This window comes from Chinchilla lanigera, unplaced genomic scaffold, assembly GCF_000276665.1.
Source record: "Chinchilla lanigera isolate Chin_1 unplaced genomic scaffold, ChiLan1.0 scaffold00094, whole genome shotgun sequence".
NCBI lineage: Eukaryota > Metazoa > Chordata > Mammalia > Rodentia > Chinchillidae > Chinchilla > Chinchilla lanigera.
This window is the reverse complement of record NW_004955495.1, coordinates 1376030-1393553: the sequence shown is the minus strand read 5'-3', so window position 1 is coordinate 1393553 and position 17524 is coordinate 1376030. Positions and strand designations below refer to the sequence as shown.

General features: G+C 60.0%; 2 protein-coding genes across 3 annotated transcripts in view; one reads left to right on the top strand and one right to left on the bottom strand.

Annotated features, from left to right (window-relative positions):
• Positions 1-344: 344 nt before the first annotated feature.
• Positions 345-5169, bottom strand: Rdh8 (retinol dehydrogenase 8 (all-trans)). Its single transcript, XM_005405579.2, has 6 exons — positions 5028-5169; positions 3285-3446; positions 2377-2556; positions 1768-1861; positions 1305-1488; positions 345-1223 (listed from the first exon to the last, which is right to left on the bottom strand). The coding sequence occupies exons 1-6, from the start codon at positions 5128-5130 to the stop codon at positions 1008-1010; spliced, it is 939 nt and encodes a 312-aa protein (XP_005405636.1). The 5' UTR covers positions 5131-5169; the 3' UTR covers positions 345-1007.
• Positions 5170-6870: 1701 nt separating this feature from the next.
• The window catches only part of Col5a3 (collagen, type V, alpha 3), a 39513-nt gene continuing 28859 nt past the window's right edge, over positions 6871-17524 (top strand). For both annotated transcript variants that reach the window (XR_001231389.1, XM_005405578.1), the window contains exons 1-11: positions 6871-7140; positions 11707-11868; positions 11955-12144; positions 12225-12381; positions 12925-13029; positions 13107-13259; positions 14901-15011; positions 15101-15247; positions 16769-16816; positions 16886-16927; positions 17308-17370. Coding sequence is in view for 1 of the 2 variants with exons in the window: in XM_005405578.1 (XP_005405635.1) it covers positions 7053-7140; positions 11707-11868; positions 11955-12144; positions 12225-12381; positions 12925-13029; positions 13107-13259; positions 14901-15011; positions 15101-15247; positions 16769-16816; positions 16886-16927; positions 17308-17370 (1266 nt within the window). In the remaining variant the exon portion in view is untranslated. The remainder of the gene's footprint in view (positions 7141-11706; positions 11869-11954; positions 12145-12224; positions 12382-12924; positions 13030-13106; positions 13260-14900; positions 15012-15100; positions 15248-16768; positions 16817-16885; positions 16928-17307; positions 17371-17524) is intronic.

The window sequence follows — 17524 nt, the reverse complement described above, 5'->3', positions numbered from 1 at the left end:
CATTGCCAGTAATCTAATTTCCTGTAGCGTCAACGCTCTGCACCCAGGGGCCTTGTGTCCACAGATTCAACCAACTGCAGGTCAGAAATAGTATTTAAATAATTATATTGGTAAACTGGGTGTGGTGGCGCACGGCTGTCATCCTGGCATTCCAAGACGCTGAGGCAGGAGGATGGCAAATTTGAGTCCAGCCTGGACAACTTGGTAACTCAGTGAGACCCTGTCTCCACACACAAAATTTAAAACCGGCTGGGGACGGAGCTCAGTGTGAAGGCCCTAGGTTCCAGCCCCAGAACCATACACGGGAACGCAGAGGAAGGAGAAGAAATTTAGTTCTATTAAATATTTATTGTAACTACTTCCCTGGGAAAAGAGCTATGCGTTGCTGGTGTGTGCGTAGCACATCTTGCCACAGGGTGTGTGACCAGGAAACCCTGGACCCCTTGGTGTACTCAGCTCTGGGGTGACATGGGCTGATCATACCTGTATTCCCATTCCAGGTCCTGGGATCCTGCAGCTGGATGAAGTAAAATCTATCTTGTCCTTTGAGATTCGCAACAATGCCCCTTTCTCCAGGAAGTCTGCCTGCTCTGGCTTCCTGCTCAGGGCCCCTGTCTGCTGCAGCCCTGACCACAGGGGCTGAGATTTCAGCAATGCCTGGTACAGAACAGGCGAGCAGAGTCAGCTGAGTGACTTTATGAATGGATGAGCTGCTGACTGACTTTATGAATGAAGGAGCGAGAGTCCCTGTGGCTCATTGAGTTGAGTGTGTACCAAAGAGCACCTGCCAGCCCAGTGCCGCAGCCCGTGCCTGTCATTCCAGTACTCTGGGAGGCTGAGGCAGGAGGATCTCAAGTTTCAGCCCAGCATGGGCAACGCGTAGTGATTTAGCGAGACGTTGTCTCAAAATAAAAAATACAAAAAGAGCTGGGGATGTGGCTCCGTGTGAAGGCCCAGGTTCCATCGCAGTGTTGTTCAGGGCTGGGGAGGATCCAGGGAGGCTCGGATCATCGTGGCCGCACGCGGGTTGGGAGGCAGCCACAGGCCAGGCAGCGAAGGCCGAAGTGCAGGAGACGCGGCCAGCGGAAGAGCAGGCGGTGGGTGATTCGCGCGTACAGGCGGCCGGAGGGGTCCAGGGCTTTGAGTGCCGTCAGCGGGACGTAGCGCGCGTTGGTCTGCCTGCGCAGGGGTGGCCGGGTAGCGCCGATGATCTTGACAATGGCCTGCGTGATCGAGCCCTGAGCCCTGGGACCTCAGAAACTCCCCGCCTGCAGCGTCCCTGAGCCAAGGGTCCGGTCACTCACCTGGGCCACGTCCCGTGGGCTCTGCCCCACGGAGCGGAAGAGCTGGGAGGAGGCGGGGAGGTAGAGGTCGCGGAAGTAGCGCAGGGTGTCAGGGTCGGTGCCCGGGAACTCAGCCGTGGATGCCTGAGCCAGGAGCTTCCCCTCAAAGTCAGTGGCTATCGGGCCTGGCTCCACCAGGGAGACGCTGGGGACAGAGCCAGGAGTGGTGCCCCAATCCACTACCTCAACTTACCCCATCATTGTCCTTCTGCCCCCGGCTCCCCACCATTTTTTAAAGACAGGCTCTCCCGGTGTATTCGAGGCTGAGGTTGAACTCACTAGGTAGCCTCGACTGACCTTGACTTTGCAGGGGAATCCTCCTGCCTCATCCTCCTCTGTGGGGATGATAGGCATGCATGACCCCCCATCTTGACTTCCCCGTCACCGTCCCTGTGTCCCTTCCCTGCTCAAGTGTCCAACTCACAAGATGTTGAATTGAAGCAACTGGATGGCCAAGCTCTCGAAGAACCCCTCCAGGGCAAACTTGGAGGCTGCGTAGACGTCGTTGAACATGACACCTGCATTGACAGCAGGGAAGAGGGGTTTTCTGGGGAAGGAGCGGTCAAGGAAGAAAGACCCAGGAGCACGGATGGCAAATAGTGGCCCCAGGATAGCTTGCTATCAGACATCACTAATCAGTCACCACTCTATTTCCCGCTGAGCCTCAAGGTCCTAGATTCAGACATCTCAGGAGGCCTGCGTCTAGGGGGTGTTTGGCAAGGAGGAGTTTCAGGAGAAGGAGTTCTGATGGTTCTTTGGGGTTTGGTGGGGCCGGTGTTTCAGGGATGTCTAGAAGTGAGGTTGATTCTGGCTTGTAGTTGTTTGTTGATACCACACAGACCCCCCACCACCTACTTATACCACAGCAGGCATAGTTAATCTGTCCCAGAGCTTTTCCCTTCTGAGCTTCAGAGTCCATCTCAACAGAGCTCTCCAGGCTCTCGTGGCAGAGGAATCTGGGTCTATTTGCCATCCTGGCACCCTGGGGAAGGTCAGATGGGGGAACCCCTCACAGTGGGTCCCCAGACCTCACCCTGCAGCCCCATGACACTGCTGACCACCACGATGTGGCCCTGTCTCCTTCTCTTCATTCCTGGAAGCACGGCCTTGACAAGACGCACAGCCCCGAAGAAGTTGGTGTCAAAGACGCTCTGCATGGTGGCAATGCTGAGTCCTTCCAGAGGCCCCACCAGGCCCACACCGGCGTTATTCACTAAGAGGGGTGGTTCATGTTACCATGGAGGCCGCCCAGGCTTTCCCCTGTCATTTCTCAAATCACCCCGCTCTCGGCCTGGCTGTTTTGGGAACACATATGGAGTCTTTGTTTTTGTTCTTTAGAGTTAGGGTCTTGCTATGTAGTTCAGGCTGGCCTTGAACTCACTACATAGCAGAGGCAGGCCTCAAACGGGCGAACCTCCTGCCTCAGCCTCCCAAGTGCTGGAATTACAGGTGTGCGCCACCACGCCCAGCTACATGTGGAGACTTGGTGCTGCTTTAACAGAGCTTAGCATTTGTTAGAGGGGACCCTGAACTCCAGAGGGAGCACAGGTCCCTGGGAGCAGCATCCTCTGTAATGCGTGAGCAATTCAGGTCTGACTCCAAATTGCATCAACCCGGCGACACCCACACTCCTCAGAAGCCGCTTAGGGAGTCTGGTTCCCTGCTTCATCCTGCTCTCCCCCGAGTGACTCACCAAGGCAATTTCCCGACCACATATGGTTTTCTGCGTATGAGAGATGTCTCTTTCATTAATTCCACCACCCCCAGTGAGTTGGCTGTGGTTTCTAGCTCCGGCCAACTGGTCTACTTTGTCTTCTGGCCAACTGGTCTACCTGTCAGCTAAGGGCGGAGGTGGCAGGGGGCTGCTGCTCAGGCCTTGCCACCTAGGGGCTCTACAGGGGACCTGAAAGGGGATGGGGGACCCCAGGGCTGCAGTCTCACCCAGCACATCCACATCCCCGCCCTTGATGTGGCTCAGACACTGGGCCACAGACGCCTCGTCGCACACATCCAGCTGGGCCACCGTGAGGGTCCTCCCCAGGGTCTCCCCTGCAGCTGCCTCCAGGGGCTCCTTTTTGCGCAGGTCTCTTATAGTGGCCACCACTAGGAACAGAAGCAGAACTGGGGTAGAAATGAGATTCCTTTCCCCTGCATGGTTTTTAAATTAAGAAAAAAAATTTTTTTTGAAACATCATCTCCCACGCAGTTCAAACTGGTTTGGAACTCATGATGTAGCCCAGGCTGGCCTTGAATTTGTGCTGATCCTCCTGCCTCAGCCTCCCCAAGGCCGTGATGACAGGTATGTGCCACCATACCGAGCCTATATTTACTTTTATGCACAGTCTCACTGTGTCCACGCTACCTACACGTGTGCGGAGCTCTAGGTTTGTGAACTGGGAGGTTATGGGGTGGCAGGACTGTAAAAAGAGTGGGCCCAGTTTCTCATCTTCCAAAGTTTAAATCCCAGCTTTGTCACTTTCCAGCTGGTGACCCGGCGTGAGGATCTCTGTCCCTCAGGTTACTCATTTCTAAAATGAGCCAAGCCCGGCATGATGGTGCACACTTCTAGTCCTAGCCACTCTGGGAGGCAGAGGCAGGAAGATCTTAAGTTTCAGCCCCACCTGGGCGACTTAGTAAGGCACTGTCACAGTGTTAAGAGTTTTAAAAAAGCCTGAGGATGTAGGGGAAGGCTCTGGGTTCGATATCTAGTACTGCAGAAAAAGAAAGCAAAACAATAAAAAATATCCAAATTACTGTTTAGCAGTTGTTTTTTTTTAGGTTTGTTTTTTGTTTTTTTTTGAGACGTGGTTTCACTACGTAGTCCAGGCTGGCCTCCAACCTGTGGCAATCCTCCTGCCTCAGCCTACTTTGGCAGTTTTATGTAACCAATCTGCCCAAACATAGGGACACAACTCTGCATGCTGGTGTTCAGATTTTCACGCTCAGCTGTGAGTGCCTCTAAAATAGAGGGCAGAGGGCTAGAGAAGCTAGCCTGCCAACTGGGGCAATCTCCTTGCCTTAGCAGCCTCCTGTTGAGTAAGAGCCCTTTGCCTATTTCCACCGAGCCTGCTCTGGGTCAGAGGTTCTCATGCGCGGCGCAGTTCGCAGCCTTCTGCTCTAGGGCTTGAGGATGCATCTCGAGGTCCCTTAAGGCCCAAGGTCAGAGCACAGTAAGAGGCTTATCAGGAGCAGTAATCTGGGGCCCGAAGGCCGGCCTGAGCATCCGCACGCGATTACTGCACCTTCCGGATGCCCACATCAAACCTCGGAAAAATCTTCCCACACCAGCGCTTCTAAAAATCCCACTCTCCCCCAAGGGTGGCCTCGAGCTTGCAGTGATCCTCCTGCCTCGGCCTAACCAGGGCTGGGGTCACAGGGCCGGCTCAGGGATCTTTGTTTTTCTCAGAGCCTCCCTCACTCGTGCTCCGCAAGAAACCGACCGCTGAGCTGGGCCCCAGCCCTGAGGGTTTTCTTTCTTTTCTTCACAGCTGTGTCTCCAGCACCCAGAGGAGAGCCTGCGCCCGGTGTTTGCTGAAGGAATGTTTGCGGGGTGAGAGGGAGGTTCAGAGGGAGGGCACTTTCGTGGGGGTCCTAGGTCCTCCCCACCTGCAAGGACAGCTGGCAGCAGAGGGGGCTGGGCTGAGGGTTCCGGAAGCTCCGCCCTCCCCCCCCTCGGAGCTTTACCCTGGTAGCGCTGCCTGGGGTCCCGAGCCAGCTGTACGGCGAGCTCCAGGCCGAGGCCGGAGGAGCAGCCCGAGATCAGCACCGTCCGCGGCGAGGAGGCCATGTTGATCCTGTCCCTGGGCACGTGACCTCGGCCAGGGGGAAGGCGCCTGCCCCCCCCTCCCACGCCATCCCTCCTGGGCTCTTCTGCGCCCTCCTAAGTCCTTACCCCTGACCTGCTTGGGGCACAGGGACCCTGGGTCTGACCCGAACAGGTGACGAGATGATCCCCGAAGCCCGCTACGCCCCGTCTCCTTGAGCTATCACATTCTCCTCTCTGGGGACTGCGGGTGAAGCTCAGTGGATTGCTTAGCTTGCATGAGGCCCTGGGTTCCATCCCAGCACTGCAAAACACGAAACAAAAGAAAAAGCCCAAACTTACAGCCAGACGTGGCGGCACACGCCTGTCATCCCAGCCCTGGGAGGCTGAGGCAGGAGGATCGCTGTGAGGCAGTGAGACCACGGGGAGAGCTTCCCAGTGAGCAAACAGGCAAGAGCTTCAAGAGTCTTGGCTGGAGAAGCCTGGGCTCCAGTGTCCCCGGGAAAGGAGGTTGGGCCACTCTCCCCACCAGTGCAGGAGCCCCCCTGTCTTCCTCAGGCCAGATGAGGCCCCACCCCACCTCTCCAGGGACACAGGGGCTCTTTGTGCAGCGAGGCTGGGAGGAGGGCGTGGCCTGGTCGGGCTCCTCAGGGCCGGGACACGCCCGCGTCTCTGCGTGGCGCTGCCTGTCCGCACTTGTGCAGAGGCACAGGAGCAGTTCCTGACCCCGGGACCTCCCCACCCTGGGGGCTCCCAGTGGGATGAGGGGGCCCTCAGCTTCACCGCAGGAGTAGCATGACTCCACCTCTCCCCTATTTGATGGGAAGGGGTGAAGATTTGGGGTTCGGGCGAGTGCACCCAGAGTGAGGGAGATAAGGGCTAGCGATGCAGGGACTCTTTACATGAGGATTAAAAATCGAGGAGGGGGAAAGAGCCTGGGTGTGGTGGCGCACACCTACAATTCCTGCACTTGGGAGGCTGAGGCAGGAGGATTGCGTCGAGTTCAAGGCCATCCTGCACTACACAGTGAATTCGGGACCAGCCTGAACTACAGGGCAAGGGCCTCTCTCAAGCAAAAACAGACAAATGGGGAAAGAAATTGGGCTGTGTGTTGAGAAGTTGGGAGTGGTATGAGGCCCCCAATTTGGGCAGAGAGATGAAAGTGTAGGGTAAGGCTAGAAACCCAATTTGGGGACCTACGGTGAGGTTTTAAGCCGGATGAGAACTTGGGCTAAGGAACAGGGGCGAAGCAGGTGGCTGAGAGGTGAGGCTGGGGACCTCCCTCTTGGGAAGCAGGAAGGGTGTCCCTACGAAGCTGTGCCCCTGCCCCCAGCCCCACCCCTGGATGTAGGCTGAAGGTATTCTTTATTTTGTTTTATTATGTTTTGGATTTCGATTTTTTCTTGAGACAGGGTCTTGCTATGTGGTCGAAGCTAGCCTTGAACTCATTATGTAGCCCAGGATGGCCTCAAATTTGCAGCGATCCTCCTGCCTCAGCCTCCAGAGTGCTGGGATCACAGGTCTGCGCCGCAAAGCACAGAGGAGGCTGAAAGTTTAAATGAAGCTAAGCGCTCCTCCCAGGGGGCTTGCTAGGAGGAACGGGCTTGGGGTAAGGCTGGGACCCCGATTCTAGTGCGGGATGGGGGATCCCTCTCTTCAGACGCGGTAGGCTGAGAACTGCCCAGCTCCTGGCAGGCTCCGCCCCCGCCGGCCAATCAGCGTGCGGCGCAACTTTCCCAACTTCTAGCTCCGGCTGTCAGCGGCCCCCCTTCCCGGCCCCGCCTGGCCAGGGCTGCAGCGCAGGGCGCGGCCGGGCGGGGGCTCGGTCAGTCTCTGCTGATCCCCACTGCAGCCGGCCGCCGCCAGCAACTGCGCCGAGCTCGGGAGTCGCCGCGCCCCGCAACCGCCCTGTGCGGTCGTCCGTGTTGCAGACCGGCGCCACCGGGATGGGGAGCCGCCGGGGCCTGCGCCAGTCGCGGGCCGGCCTCTGCCTGCTCCTGGCCGCTCTGCAGCTTCTGCCCGTGACGCAGGCCGGTGAGCCGGGAGGGAGGGTACAGATCTTGGGGTGCAGGACCCTGCTAGACCCCAAAGATGGGTAGAGTAGGGTGTGTGCATTGGGGGGCGCGCGTGCTGTGGGGGACTGTCTGACTCCGGCCAGTTTGTGGGTGTGACAGCTGGGGGGCTGTCCTGGAAACCCGCTGCTTCCCGGCCCTGCATGAGGACGAGTGCAGTCCACGGGGTGTGTGCATCCGAGAGCGGATCCTGTGTGCGCTTGGAGGGGGTGGCAGACACGCGTGGGCCCTGCAAGGGGTGTCTTGTGAGATGTGTGCACCGTGTGTCTGGGGCTGAGCTTTTACAAAATGAAATTCCAAGCCCGGTTTGGTGGCTCACGCCTGTCATCCCAGCACTCAAGAGGCTGAGGCAGGAGGATCGATGTAAGTTCCAGGCGGGCCTGGGCTACACAGCAAGACCCATTCTCAAAATACCAAAGCCAGAGGGCTGGGGATATAGCTCAGCGGCATAAGTGCCTCCTTAGCAAGCGCAAGGTTGAGAGTTCGATCCCTGGTACAACAAAAAACAAAAACAAAAACAAAGCCAAACAGAAGGAACGAACTTCCAACTGGCCTCCTTAGGCCTCATGAGCCTCATTGAAATTGTGTGCAATTCATTGAAATTGTATTTATTTTTTGCAGTGTTGGGATTTGAACCCAGAACCTTACCATGCTAAATAAGCTGCTGTATCACTGAGCTATACCCCCAGCCCCAGGGGTAATTTTGAGAATGAACTCTTGTGCATTTGCATGTGTGCGTGTGCGTGTGTGTATGAATTACAGATGTGATTGTAGCTAGGTGTCAGGTCACATGCCTGTCACCCCAGCCCTCAGGAGGCTGAGGCAGGAGGCTCACCATGAGATCAAGGCCAACCAGGGATACATAGTGAGTTCAAAGTCAGCTTGAACTACATAGTGAGACGCTGTCTCAACAAACGAAGAAAGACGCATTGTGTGTATTTCTGGGTGCCCTTGTGAGGACTGTAGTGATTTTGGGGTGTAGATGGCCCCCAGGAAGATATGAGCGACTGATTCTAAGGTTGCTGTTGATCAGGGGCGAGTGTGGGAGATAACAGGGGGACCACAGCTTCCTTTGCGTCCCCTTCAATCGCTTCGCCCCTCCCCCCCTGCTCCCCTCCCCCCGCGCCCCGCCCCTCCCTCGCTCCCCAGAGCCGATCAGCACCACGGACAGCGCCTCGGGAGGGCTCGGCGGGGCGGAGCGGGGCGGGGGCGGCGGGGTGCGTGGAAGCTGCTCCCCTCCCCAGCTGCGCGAGCCTGGGGTGTTTTTCCCGAGGAATTTCTCAGGGGCCCCCCAGGGGTCCCGGGGGCCGCGGGACGGGTGACTCAGCGCTGACGCATGCCCAGCTGCGCGCATCTGGCCCGGCGCCTGGCCGCGCCCCATAGGGTTCGGGGTGGGGGGCGCCCCAGAGGTTGCGGGGATGCTGTGGATCCTGCAGTGGGAAGGGATCAGAGCGTCTCTGACCTTGGGAACCCCAGCTGGGCCACGTGGGTCATCCCGGATTGGCCCTTGCCCCGTTCCCACACTCATGACCCTACAGCCTCAGAATAGCAGCCCCCGGGGACACCGGGAATGCGAAACACCGGGCCGCGCCCAGGCAGCCTGGGCAGCCACCGCGGCACCGGTCATCGCTGCTGTCACCCTCCTACGCTCTCAGGGTCTCACACACGCTTCCCCTGGCATCGCACCAGTGTGGTCAACACGGCCAGTTGCCCGAGGGCTGACGCGGTCACGCTGTCCCAGCAGCTGTGTGGTAGAAGTTTCCGTGTGGAGAACCACACTCCCGGTTACATGTCTGAGCTTTCACAGCCCCTGAGTAACTTGTATGACCTACGGGATGATCAGCTCCAGGCTGGACACACAGGAAGGGGCACACGAGAGCACCTAATCCTGCCGCCACAGACAGATATTTGCACATATTTACATCTCAAAAAATGATATGCCTGTCTAGAGGCTGAGGCAGGAGGATCGCTGTGAATTTGAGTCTAGTCTGGGCTACTTAGTGAGTTCAAATCCAGACTGAACTTACACTGTGAGACCCTTTCTTAAAAACAACAACCAAAAAACCAAAAAGCTCCAGGAAAGCAGCCAGCCATAGCGGTGCACACCTGTAATCCCAGCACTCAGGAGGCTGAGGCAGAAAGATCAGGATGAATTCGAGGCCAGCCTGGGCTACATAGTGAGTTCAAGGCCAACCTGGACTATACAGCGAGACCCTGCGTCAAAAAGGCCAATCAATCAACCAACCAACCAACCCCCCGAAAAAACCAGAAAAGCAAAAACAAAAAACAAAAACAGAAATGACTTGCACAGCCATTCTCTGGCCCACTCAGCCCCCCACGCTCACAGGGTCTGTCTCACGCACACACACTCCCACACACTCATGCCTACGCCCTCCCCGACACCTGAGGGGTCCCATCGTAGCCCTGCTTGTCTCCCTGCACATGTGATGCTGTCCCCGGGCCCCTGAGCGGCACAGAGCAGAGAGCGTGTGTGTAAGGGGCAGCGCGGCTGGGTCCCCGACAGACCCCCACCCCCTCCCTGCCGCCGGGGCTCAATGCTTCTTGTGTGTGTCCTTGTCACCAGGCCAGCCATGGAAAGAAAGGGCAGTCAGTTTCCGAAAGGTCATTGCAAAGGGACACACGCTGAAGCCGGAGTCCCCTGGGGTGGGCACCAGCGAGGACTTCGGGGACGCGAATGTGTGTTGCCTGGGGAGACCCCTTCTCCCCGCGTGGAGGCTGAGGTCTGGGTCCTTGGGGGGGGGACATCTCGGTGCCGGTCGCGCTGTGGATGTCAGTCCACTCCCGGGACCCGGCCCGGAGGGGACAGCTGGGACGAGTGTTCCACAGGGAGTGGCCTTGTGGTCAGCGGGGCCTGGGAGCCTGGATCTTGGCCCCAGGGGGTTGTAACCCAAATACTCTTAATGACTCCAGAGACACAGACCCAGAACGGGCAATTAGAGATGGGCCTGGGAGAGCGAGTCAGAGGGAGGAAGAGAGGGAGAGCCACACACAGATGTGCGAGAGAGACAGGGATGGAAGGAACACCCCAATACCCGGTGACAGGCAGCCAGTGCGATCGATTGATTGCTGGAGTGATTGATCGACGGAGAGTTGGATGGGGACATCAAATAGTGAAGACAGAAAGAGAGGAAGGAGGCTCTTGGTGTTTCAGGAGCTTCTTCGCCGAGGAGAGGGGCTTCATCCAAGCTGCCACCCCCCAAGTCCAGCACCCCCCGGGTTCCCCGGGGTGAGGTCACGGTGGATTGGGGGAGGCTGGCTCTTGCTGAGAGGCTGGTCAGGGGGTCAGTGGGGCGGCTGGCGGGGTGGGGGAGGGGAACCCTGCCTGGCCATGTGGTTCCACTCAGCGGCCGGGCTGCCTGGGGTGGGGCGGGGACAAGGGCCTGCGTTAGGCCTGGGTTGGGCCAGGTTGGGTCCTCGTCCACTGAAAGGGGAGAGAGGGGCGTGTCAGAGGGGGAGGCCAGGGAGTGCTGAAGGAGGCCGGGGAGAGAGCACGAGGAGCTCACGGGTCAGATGGGGAAGCCTGGGAAAGACAGGAGGTTGGGGGCCTTGAGGAGGAGAAAGGAGTAGTCAGAGGGGGGAGCCCCGAGGTGTCAACAGTCAAAAGGAAGAGGTCGTGGGTTGTGGTCAAGGGACGAAGTCCACCAGCAGGTGGATGGATAAACAAAGCGTGGTATTTGCATACACTGGAGTACTACTCTGCCACAAAGAAGGACAGACTTGAGTCATTTGTAGGAAGATGGATGCACCTTGAGATCAGTGTTTGAGGTGAATCGGACGCAGGAGCTTAAATTTCACCCGTCTTCTCTTATGCAAGAAACCCAAGTTATAAATCAAGAGCAAAAGAAAAGATAGATAAGAGGACGTAGGGAGACAGAGCTTGTGCAAAAAGACAGGGGGCCCGTGGGTGGAGGGAGGGAGGAGAAGCGGGTGAGAGAAGAACTGAGACGTGTGGGGAGCACGGACCGGCTCCCCGTGAGGAATGCAGGCCTTACATGCTGCTGCATGGAGTAAAAAAATTAAAAGCTGGGGAGAAAGAGCCGCTGGAGGCAGGGCAGCCAGAGGGAGAGGGTCACAGAAACGGAGGTCAGAGGAGGATTCGGGGGAGCAGCGCACAGGGCCCCCCTTTCCACGCGGGTTTTCCCTGGAAGGGGCTCGGGCCAGGGAGGGGGCCCTGGGGAGCCCTTGCGGAGGAGTTGGGGAGAAGGGACAGTTCGGCTCTGGGGCTCCGGCCAGGAAGCACTGATTCATCCCAGAACTAGGTCAGATTTTTTTTTTTTCACCAAAAACCAAGGGGGTGGGGGTTGAAACCCAGCGGGAGCCAGCAGACTAAGTGGCCGGACATCTGTGGGGCGGGGTGGGGGGATGCGAGGCGGGGGGGGGGCGCCTGTCCCGGGCCTGTTCCCCCTTCCTGAGCCATACACACACTGGGGGGGGGACCGAGCCCCCCCATCCCAGGCCACCGCCTGGCTTCTCATCACCTTCCTCCCCATCCGGCCTCTCTCTGCAGGGGACCCCGTGGATGTCCTTCAGGCCCTGGGCCTGCGTGGGGGCCAGGCGGGGGCCCCTGAGGGGCCTGGCTTGTGCCCCCAGCGGGCTCCTGAGGGTGACCGGGCATTCAGAGTGGGCAAGGCCAGCTTGCCCAGTGTCCCCACGCGGGAGCTCTTTCCAGGTGAGTGGGTAGCAGGGGTGGGCGTCCCCGTGCAGGGTGTGCGGGTCCCTCCGGGGCCACCTGAGCTGGCCGCTCTCTCCACCCAGATGGGCGCTTTCCTGTGAACTTCTCCGTGTTGGCCACGCTGCGGGCCCAGCCGGCCAACCGGTCTGTCCTCCTGTCTGTCTACGACGAGCGCGGCGCCCGGCAGCTGGGGCTGGTGCTGGGCCCGGCCCCGGGTCTCCTGGGTGGCACCTTCAGCCCCCTCCCCCAGCAGCCCAGCCTCGCGGACGGCAGGTGAGTAGCGCAAGAGCGGTGGACGTGGTCCCCTGAGGGGGCGACCTAGAAGTACACACACTGCGGCCGTCTCTTGGCAGGTGGCATCGCCTGGCGGTCAGTGTCGACGGTGACGTGGTGACGCTGGTGGCTGACTGTGAGCCTCAGCCTCCCGTGTCCAGCCCGGGACCCCGATCCCTCAGCGCCGCCGGCCTCACTGTGCTGGGGACCCGGGATACGGAGGAGGAGGCTTTTGAGGTAGGAGGGATGGGGGCACTGAGGCCGAGGGCGGGCCGCTGTGCCCGCAGCTGACCGGGCAGCGCTGTGGCTGTTTGCCCTGCCGCCCGTGCTGCCCGGGCCGCAGAGCCAGGATGACCCCGGTGGCGCGGTCCGGCCGGTCGCACCAGGCCTGCCGTGGGAGTGTGCGGCTGTGGGTGTGCTGGTGGGTGTGAGTGCGTGCGGGGTGGTTGCGTGCTGAAGTTCACAAAGGCAGCGCTGTGTGCCCGAGCGACGTATCCGTGTGTGGTGCGGTGACTCTCCTCTGTGACCGTGCCGTGGGCGACAGTGAGGGTGTCCCCTCCGCGGGACCAGGGCCCTGGCTCTCCTGTCCCCCTCCTGAGGCCCCACACGTGGAAGGACACTCGGCTCGGGCTCGAAGGGACGGGGCGGGCGTGGGGTGTCGTGTACGGTCGCTCTGGGTGGGGAGAAACCGAGGCTGCCTGCCAGGAGCTGGCGGGGCCCCTGCAGGAGGGGCCGGGGCCCACCCTCAGCCTGGGGACCCTCCCCGCCGCCTCTCTCCAGGGAGACATCCAGGAGCTGCTGCTAAGCCCAGACTCCCAGGCTGCTTTCCGGGCCTGCGACCAGTACCTGCCCGGCTGTGACAGCCAGGGTCCCACGACCACCGGGGTGAGTGACGACCTCCGTCCTGCGCAGCCCGGCCAGGGCTGGGGGCGCCCTAGGCCTGACCGGCTCCCTCTTCCCAGCCCCCGCAGGGCAACCCAGAGAGTTCTCCTCCTCGACGCAAGGGCAAGGGGAAAGGGAAGAAAAAAGGGCAGGGTCGCAAGGGGAAGGGCAGGAAGAACAGGAACCGGGGGAGCCTGACCCCCAGCCCCGCTCCCGCGTCCCCGGAGCGCCAGGTAAGGCCCGGCCACCTCTCGCTCCTGCTCCTCACTGCGGAGCTCTCTGCCCGCCCCCCCTCCCCCCCGCGGTCTCTGTTCTCAGCCCCTGAGCCCCGAGTCCGTCAGGCTGGCGGGTGGGGGGCTGGTTTTGTCTTCTGAGAGGCTCCATGCCTGTGCCCCTAACTTCTGGTCCTGGGGGCCTAGAAAGAGAAGCCACCCCCAGGTCAGCCCCTGACTATTATGGGTTCGTGATGAGGGCTACTCTTTGGGGGCACGGGTGAAGGCCAATGTTATAGCTTCACAGGTTAGTGTGTCATTGTTTGGGGTTCACTGATGGGGCTTTCATGAGGTTTAAACTGGGGACGCTGTTGGGCCTCCGTGGTGGGGACTGCTGCTTGGGGGGAGTCTCTGAGGGAGATGTTAATTGAGGTCAATATTTTGGGTGTCTCTATGGGAGTCACTCTATGGGAGTCATTGGTAGAGATACTTTTGCTGTCCCTAGTTTAGGGCTAATGGTTATAGGTCATACCTGGGGAAGACCACTACAATGCACAACGCGATCACTGGGGTCACCAGTTTTTTGTGGTTTTTTTTGTCTTTTTTGAGACAAGGTCTCACTGTGCAGTTCAGGCTGGCCTTGAGCTCACTTTGTAGCCCAGGCTGGTCTCGAACTCACAATGATCCTCCTGCCTCAGCCTCCCAAGTGCTGGGATTACAGGCGTGCGCCACCTCGTCCGGCTGGGGTCACCAGTTGGAGGAGTGATTTTCAGGGGATCACGAGCAAGGCTGTTAGTTTGGGGGTCTCCAAGGGTTGGTAGTGAGGAGCCCAGTTGCTGGTTAGTGGGATTACTGCCCGGGGGTCCTGGGTTGGGAGCACTGGGTGGGCTCCTACCGACACTCCTTGTGGGAAGGTCACCGATTGGAGGAGAAGTTGATTGATTAGGGACTTCCTGGTCCTCCTTAGTCACCAATGAATGAGTCCTGTTGGAGGCGTCACAGTTTGGGGCAGTCACTGGGAAGGTCGCTGGGAGGAGGGATATCTCGTTGAGGCCATCGATGGAAGCGTCAGTGGGTGCATCACCCCCGGGCCCCCGTGGGAGGAACCGTCGGGGTCTTTTGCTGAGGAGTCATTAGCCGGCGGCCCCTGGATGGGGGTGGCTTGGGGGCCCTGGTTCCGACGGGTTGCTGGGCGCACTCGGGCTCAGTTCCTTTCTGCCTTTCGGGCCTGAAAGCTGGGTGCCAGGAGCAGCGCGGCCCCGCTGCCCCTTCCTCCGCGCCCTGACCCAGTTCCTTCGCAGCTGTCTAGGCCGGAGGAGCTGCCTGTTTGCGGCTTGGCCTGCTGGCCGCTGAGCGCTGCCTGGGGAGAGGCCCGTGGGATAGGCTTCCGGGAGTCTGGCCCCGAGTGCTGGATCTTGACCTTGACCTTGCTGGGTTCGGTAGCCAGCCTGGCTCAGCCTGGCGGCCCGGCCCGGCCCCGCTCCTCCTCCGTGCGGAACAGCGCCCCCTGCCGGCCAGCCTGGGTCCCGCCGCGCTTAGCCCCAGCGGCCTCCACGTGTGCGGGCTCCTCGCCGCTCCCCAGCCCGGCGCCGGGCTCCTGCGTGCCTCCCTCTTGCCCCATCCGCCTGACCCAGACCCGATTCTCCCTCCACGCCCGCTCAGGCCGCCACCGACGCCCCCCAGCCCGAGTCCCCGGTTCCAAACCAGCCTGCCGCCCCCGCCCCCGCGGTGCCCTCCGCTGCGACCCTGGGCCGCCACAGCGCCATCCTGGAGGTCGGGCAGGCGGCGGGAGCTGGGAGGGGGGCTGGGGCGGGTGGCGCTGAGTCGGGACGAGAAGGACAGACTCTGTCTCGATGTCTCAGGGGGACCTGGACCCTCGAGGTGGAACCCAGCTGGGACTCCCAGACGTGGGGGCAGCCGGAGAGGAGGAAGGAGGAGGGGGCTCCACTATGGACCCCAGGTTCCGGGCAGCAGAACAGCCGTTTCAGACTGAGTTCCAGATCTTCCCCGTGAGTCCGGGGGGCCGGAGTTGGTGCAGGGCAGGGACAGCCCCGGCTCTTGTTTATCCTTTATTTTGGGACAGGGTCTCTCCAAGTGGCTAAGCTGCCCAGGCTGGGCTTGCACTCGCGATCCTCCTGCCTCAGCCTCTCTGAGTAATGGGAGGACAGGCGAGCCCCGCTGTGCCTGGCTTGACATTCTCTCTCTGGACTCTGTTGATCTTGCCTCAAGCCAGGGCAGTTGACAGATATTTAGCGGGTGCTGGCCGGCGGCTGTGTGGGCGGTGATGATCCGTGATGATCGTTTGGCTTTCAGTGTAGGCTGGCTGAGAAGCCGCTCTGAGTTGGAACTTTCTCGGCCCCGGAACTCCCACTACGGACAGTAGGGGGAGCAAGAGAGGCCTCAGGGAAGCCTGGCGTGTAGGCAGGAGAGGGGAGGGGGCCCCGGCACAGGTCTGGGACTCCCAGTTTTTTTTTTTTTTTTGCTGCTGGAGCTGGAGAAAGGTTGGTGCATGGTGGGTCCATGGAGTATGGATGGTCCTCCAGACTTCAGAGGTCACCAAGCACGGTCAAGGACAGCGGTTGTGATGTCTGGAATTTGCAGCCCTGTTTGACATGCAAATGGATGCCCACCGGTGATGAGGGGGGCAATTCTGGAGCTCAGGCAGGCTCGGGACTCTGCAGCAGGGAGCTGGTCTCTGTACTTAGAAAAAGAACGCAAGGCAGGTGTGGCGACCAATGTGTCATCCCAGCACTCTGGGAGGCTGAGGCAGGAGGGCAACTTAGTGACTTAGCGATCATTCTTTTTTTTTTTTTTTTTGTACCCGGAATCCAGCTCAGGACCTTGTGCTTGCCAGGCAGGAGCTTGTGCCACTATATCCCTGGCCGATACTTCGTCTCAAAATAAGAAATGGGGGTGTAGTTCAGTGTGAGGCCTTGAGTTCAAGCCCCAGTACTGGGGAAAAAAAAAAAAAGGCAGAGAAGGGAGTGCTTGGATCCCAGCCTCAGTATTGGGCAGAGGAGGAGGTAAAGAATTATAACTAACTCTGGGTGCTTATTCTGCACCAAGCTCTTTGTTTTGTTTCAATTTTTGTTTTTTGGAGACAAGGTCTCGCTGTGTAGTTCAGGCTGACCTTGGATTCACATTGAGCAATCCTCCTGCCTCAGCCTCCCGAGTGTTGGGATGACAGGGGTGCGCCACCACGCCAGGCTTGCCAAGCTCTGCTTTAACTCCCTGCTCTTCCTGTGGGATCTGGACACCCACGGGTCCCCCGGCGACTGTCCGGGTGGCCAGTTCCCTGTAACCAGCCCTGGGGGTTGAGTAAATTTCCAACACCCTCACTAAGGCCCTTGGGAGGCTGTGGTCTTCACCTTGCCGTGCCGGTGTTGGGTCAGGGGATGCTGGAGACTGAGTTTCCCATGCTCCCCGGCCGAAAGGAGGACAGGAAGGGGCACAGCGCAGGCGCACCCGTGTGCGCCCGCGCTGGGGGCTGGGAACCTGGTCGCATCTCCTCCTCCACCTTCCTCCCCCAGGGCGCTGGAGAGAAGGGCGCGAAGGGCGAACCTGCAGTCGTTGAACAGGTGAGGTGCTGCGGCTTCGAGGGGCTGAGGCCTCTCTAGAGCAGGGGTCACACTTCTGTCTCCCACCAGGGGCGGAAGTTTGAGGGACCTCCAGGAGCCCGGGGACCCCAAGTGAGTATTAGCCTCAGGTCGGTCTTCTTTTTTGTTTTTGGAGACCGGGTCTCAGTCGGTAGCCCAGCTGGCCTTGAACTTGCAGGGATCCTCCTGCCTCAGCCTCCTGAGTGCTGGGATGGCGGGTGTGCGCCACCACGCCCTGCGTCGGTCCCCTCTTCTTACCTTTCTTTTCTGGCTGGGGTGTGTTTGAGCGAGGCCCTGGGGTGGGGGGCTGGGCCGTGATGTTCCCCGGTCCCGTGGGAAGCTGTGCCACTGCAGGTTGAGTCCTGATGAATGTTGGGGCGCACAGTTGGGGCGATGGGGTCCGTGTACAGGGGGGGCTCCCAGGTGGGTGCGAGTCAGCCTGGCTCCAACCTTTGCTTCTCTGCCTCCAACAGGGGGTGTCTGGTCCCTCAGGGCCTCCTGGGCCCCCAGGATTCCCCGGGGACCGTGGTCCGCTGGTAAGAAACTCCCTGGGGTGGCCTTTGGCAGGGGGGCGGGCTTGGTGGGGAGTGGGGACGGCCGGGCTGATGGGCTCGGCCAGCCCCCTTCGGCCCCTTGGGGCCGGCACCCCGCTCACGGCCTGTGCCTGTGTCTTCTGTGTCCATCTCCCGA

Bases quoted from the DNA above. Each gene is read 5' to 3' on its own strand.
- Rdh8 (XM_005405579.2), bottom strand. From the start codon at position 5,130: ATGGCCTCCTCGCCGCGGACGGTGCTGATCTCGGGCTGCTCCTCCGGC. The intron at 3,447-5,027 runs GTAAAGCTCCGA...TTCTGTTCCTAG, and splicing joins CCCCAGGCAGCGCTACCAGG to TGGTGGCCACTATAAGAGAC. The intron at 2,557-3,284 runs GTGAGACTGCAG...CACCCCTCTTAG, and splicing joins CGGGGATGTGGATGTGCTGG to TGAATAACGCCGGTGTGGGC.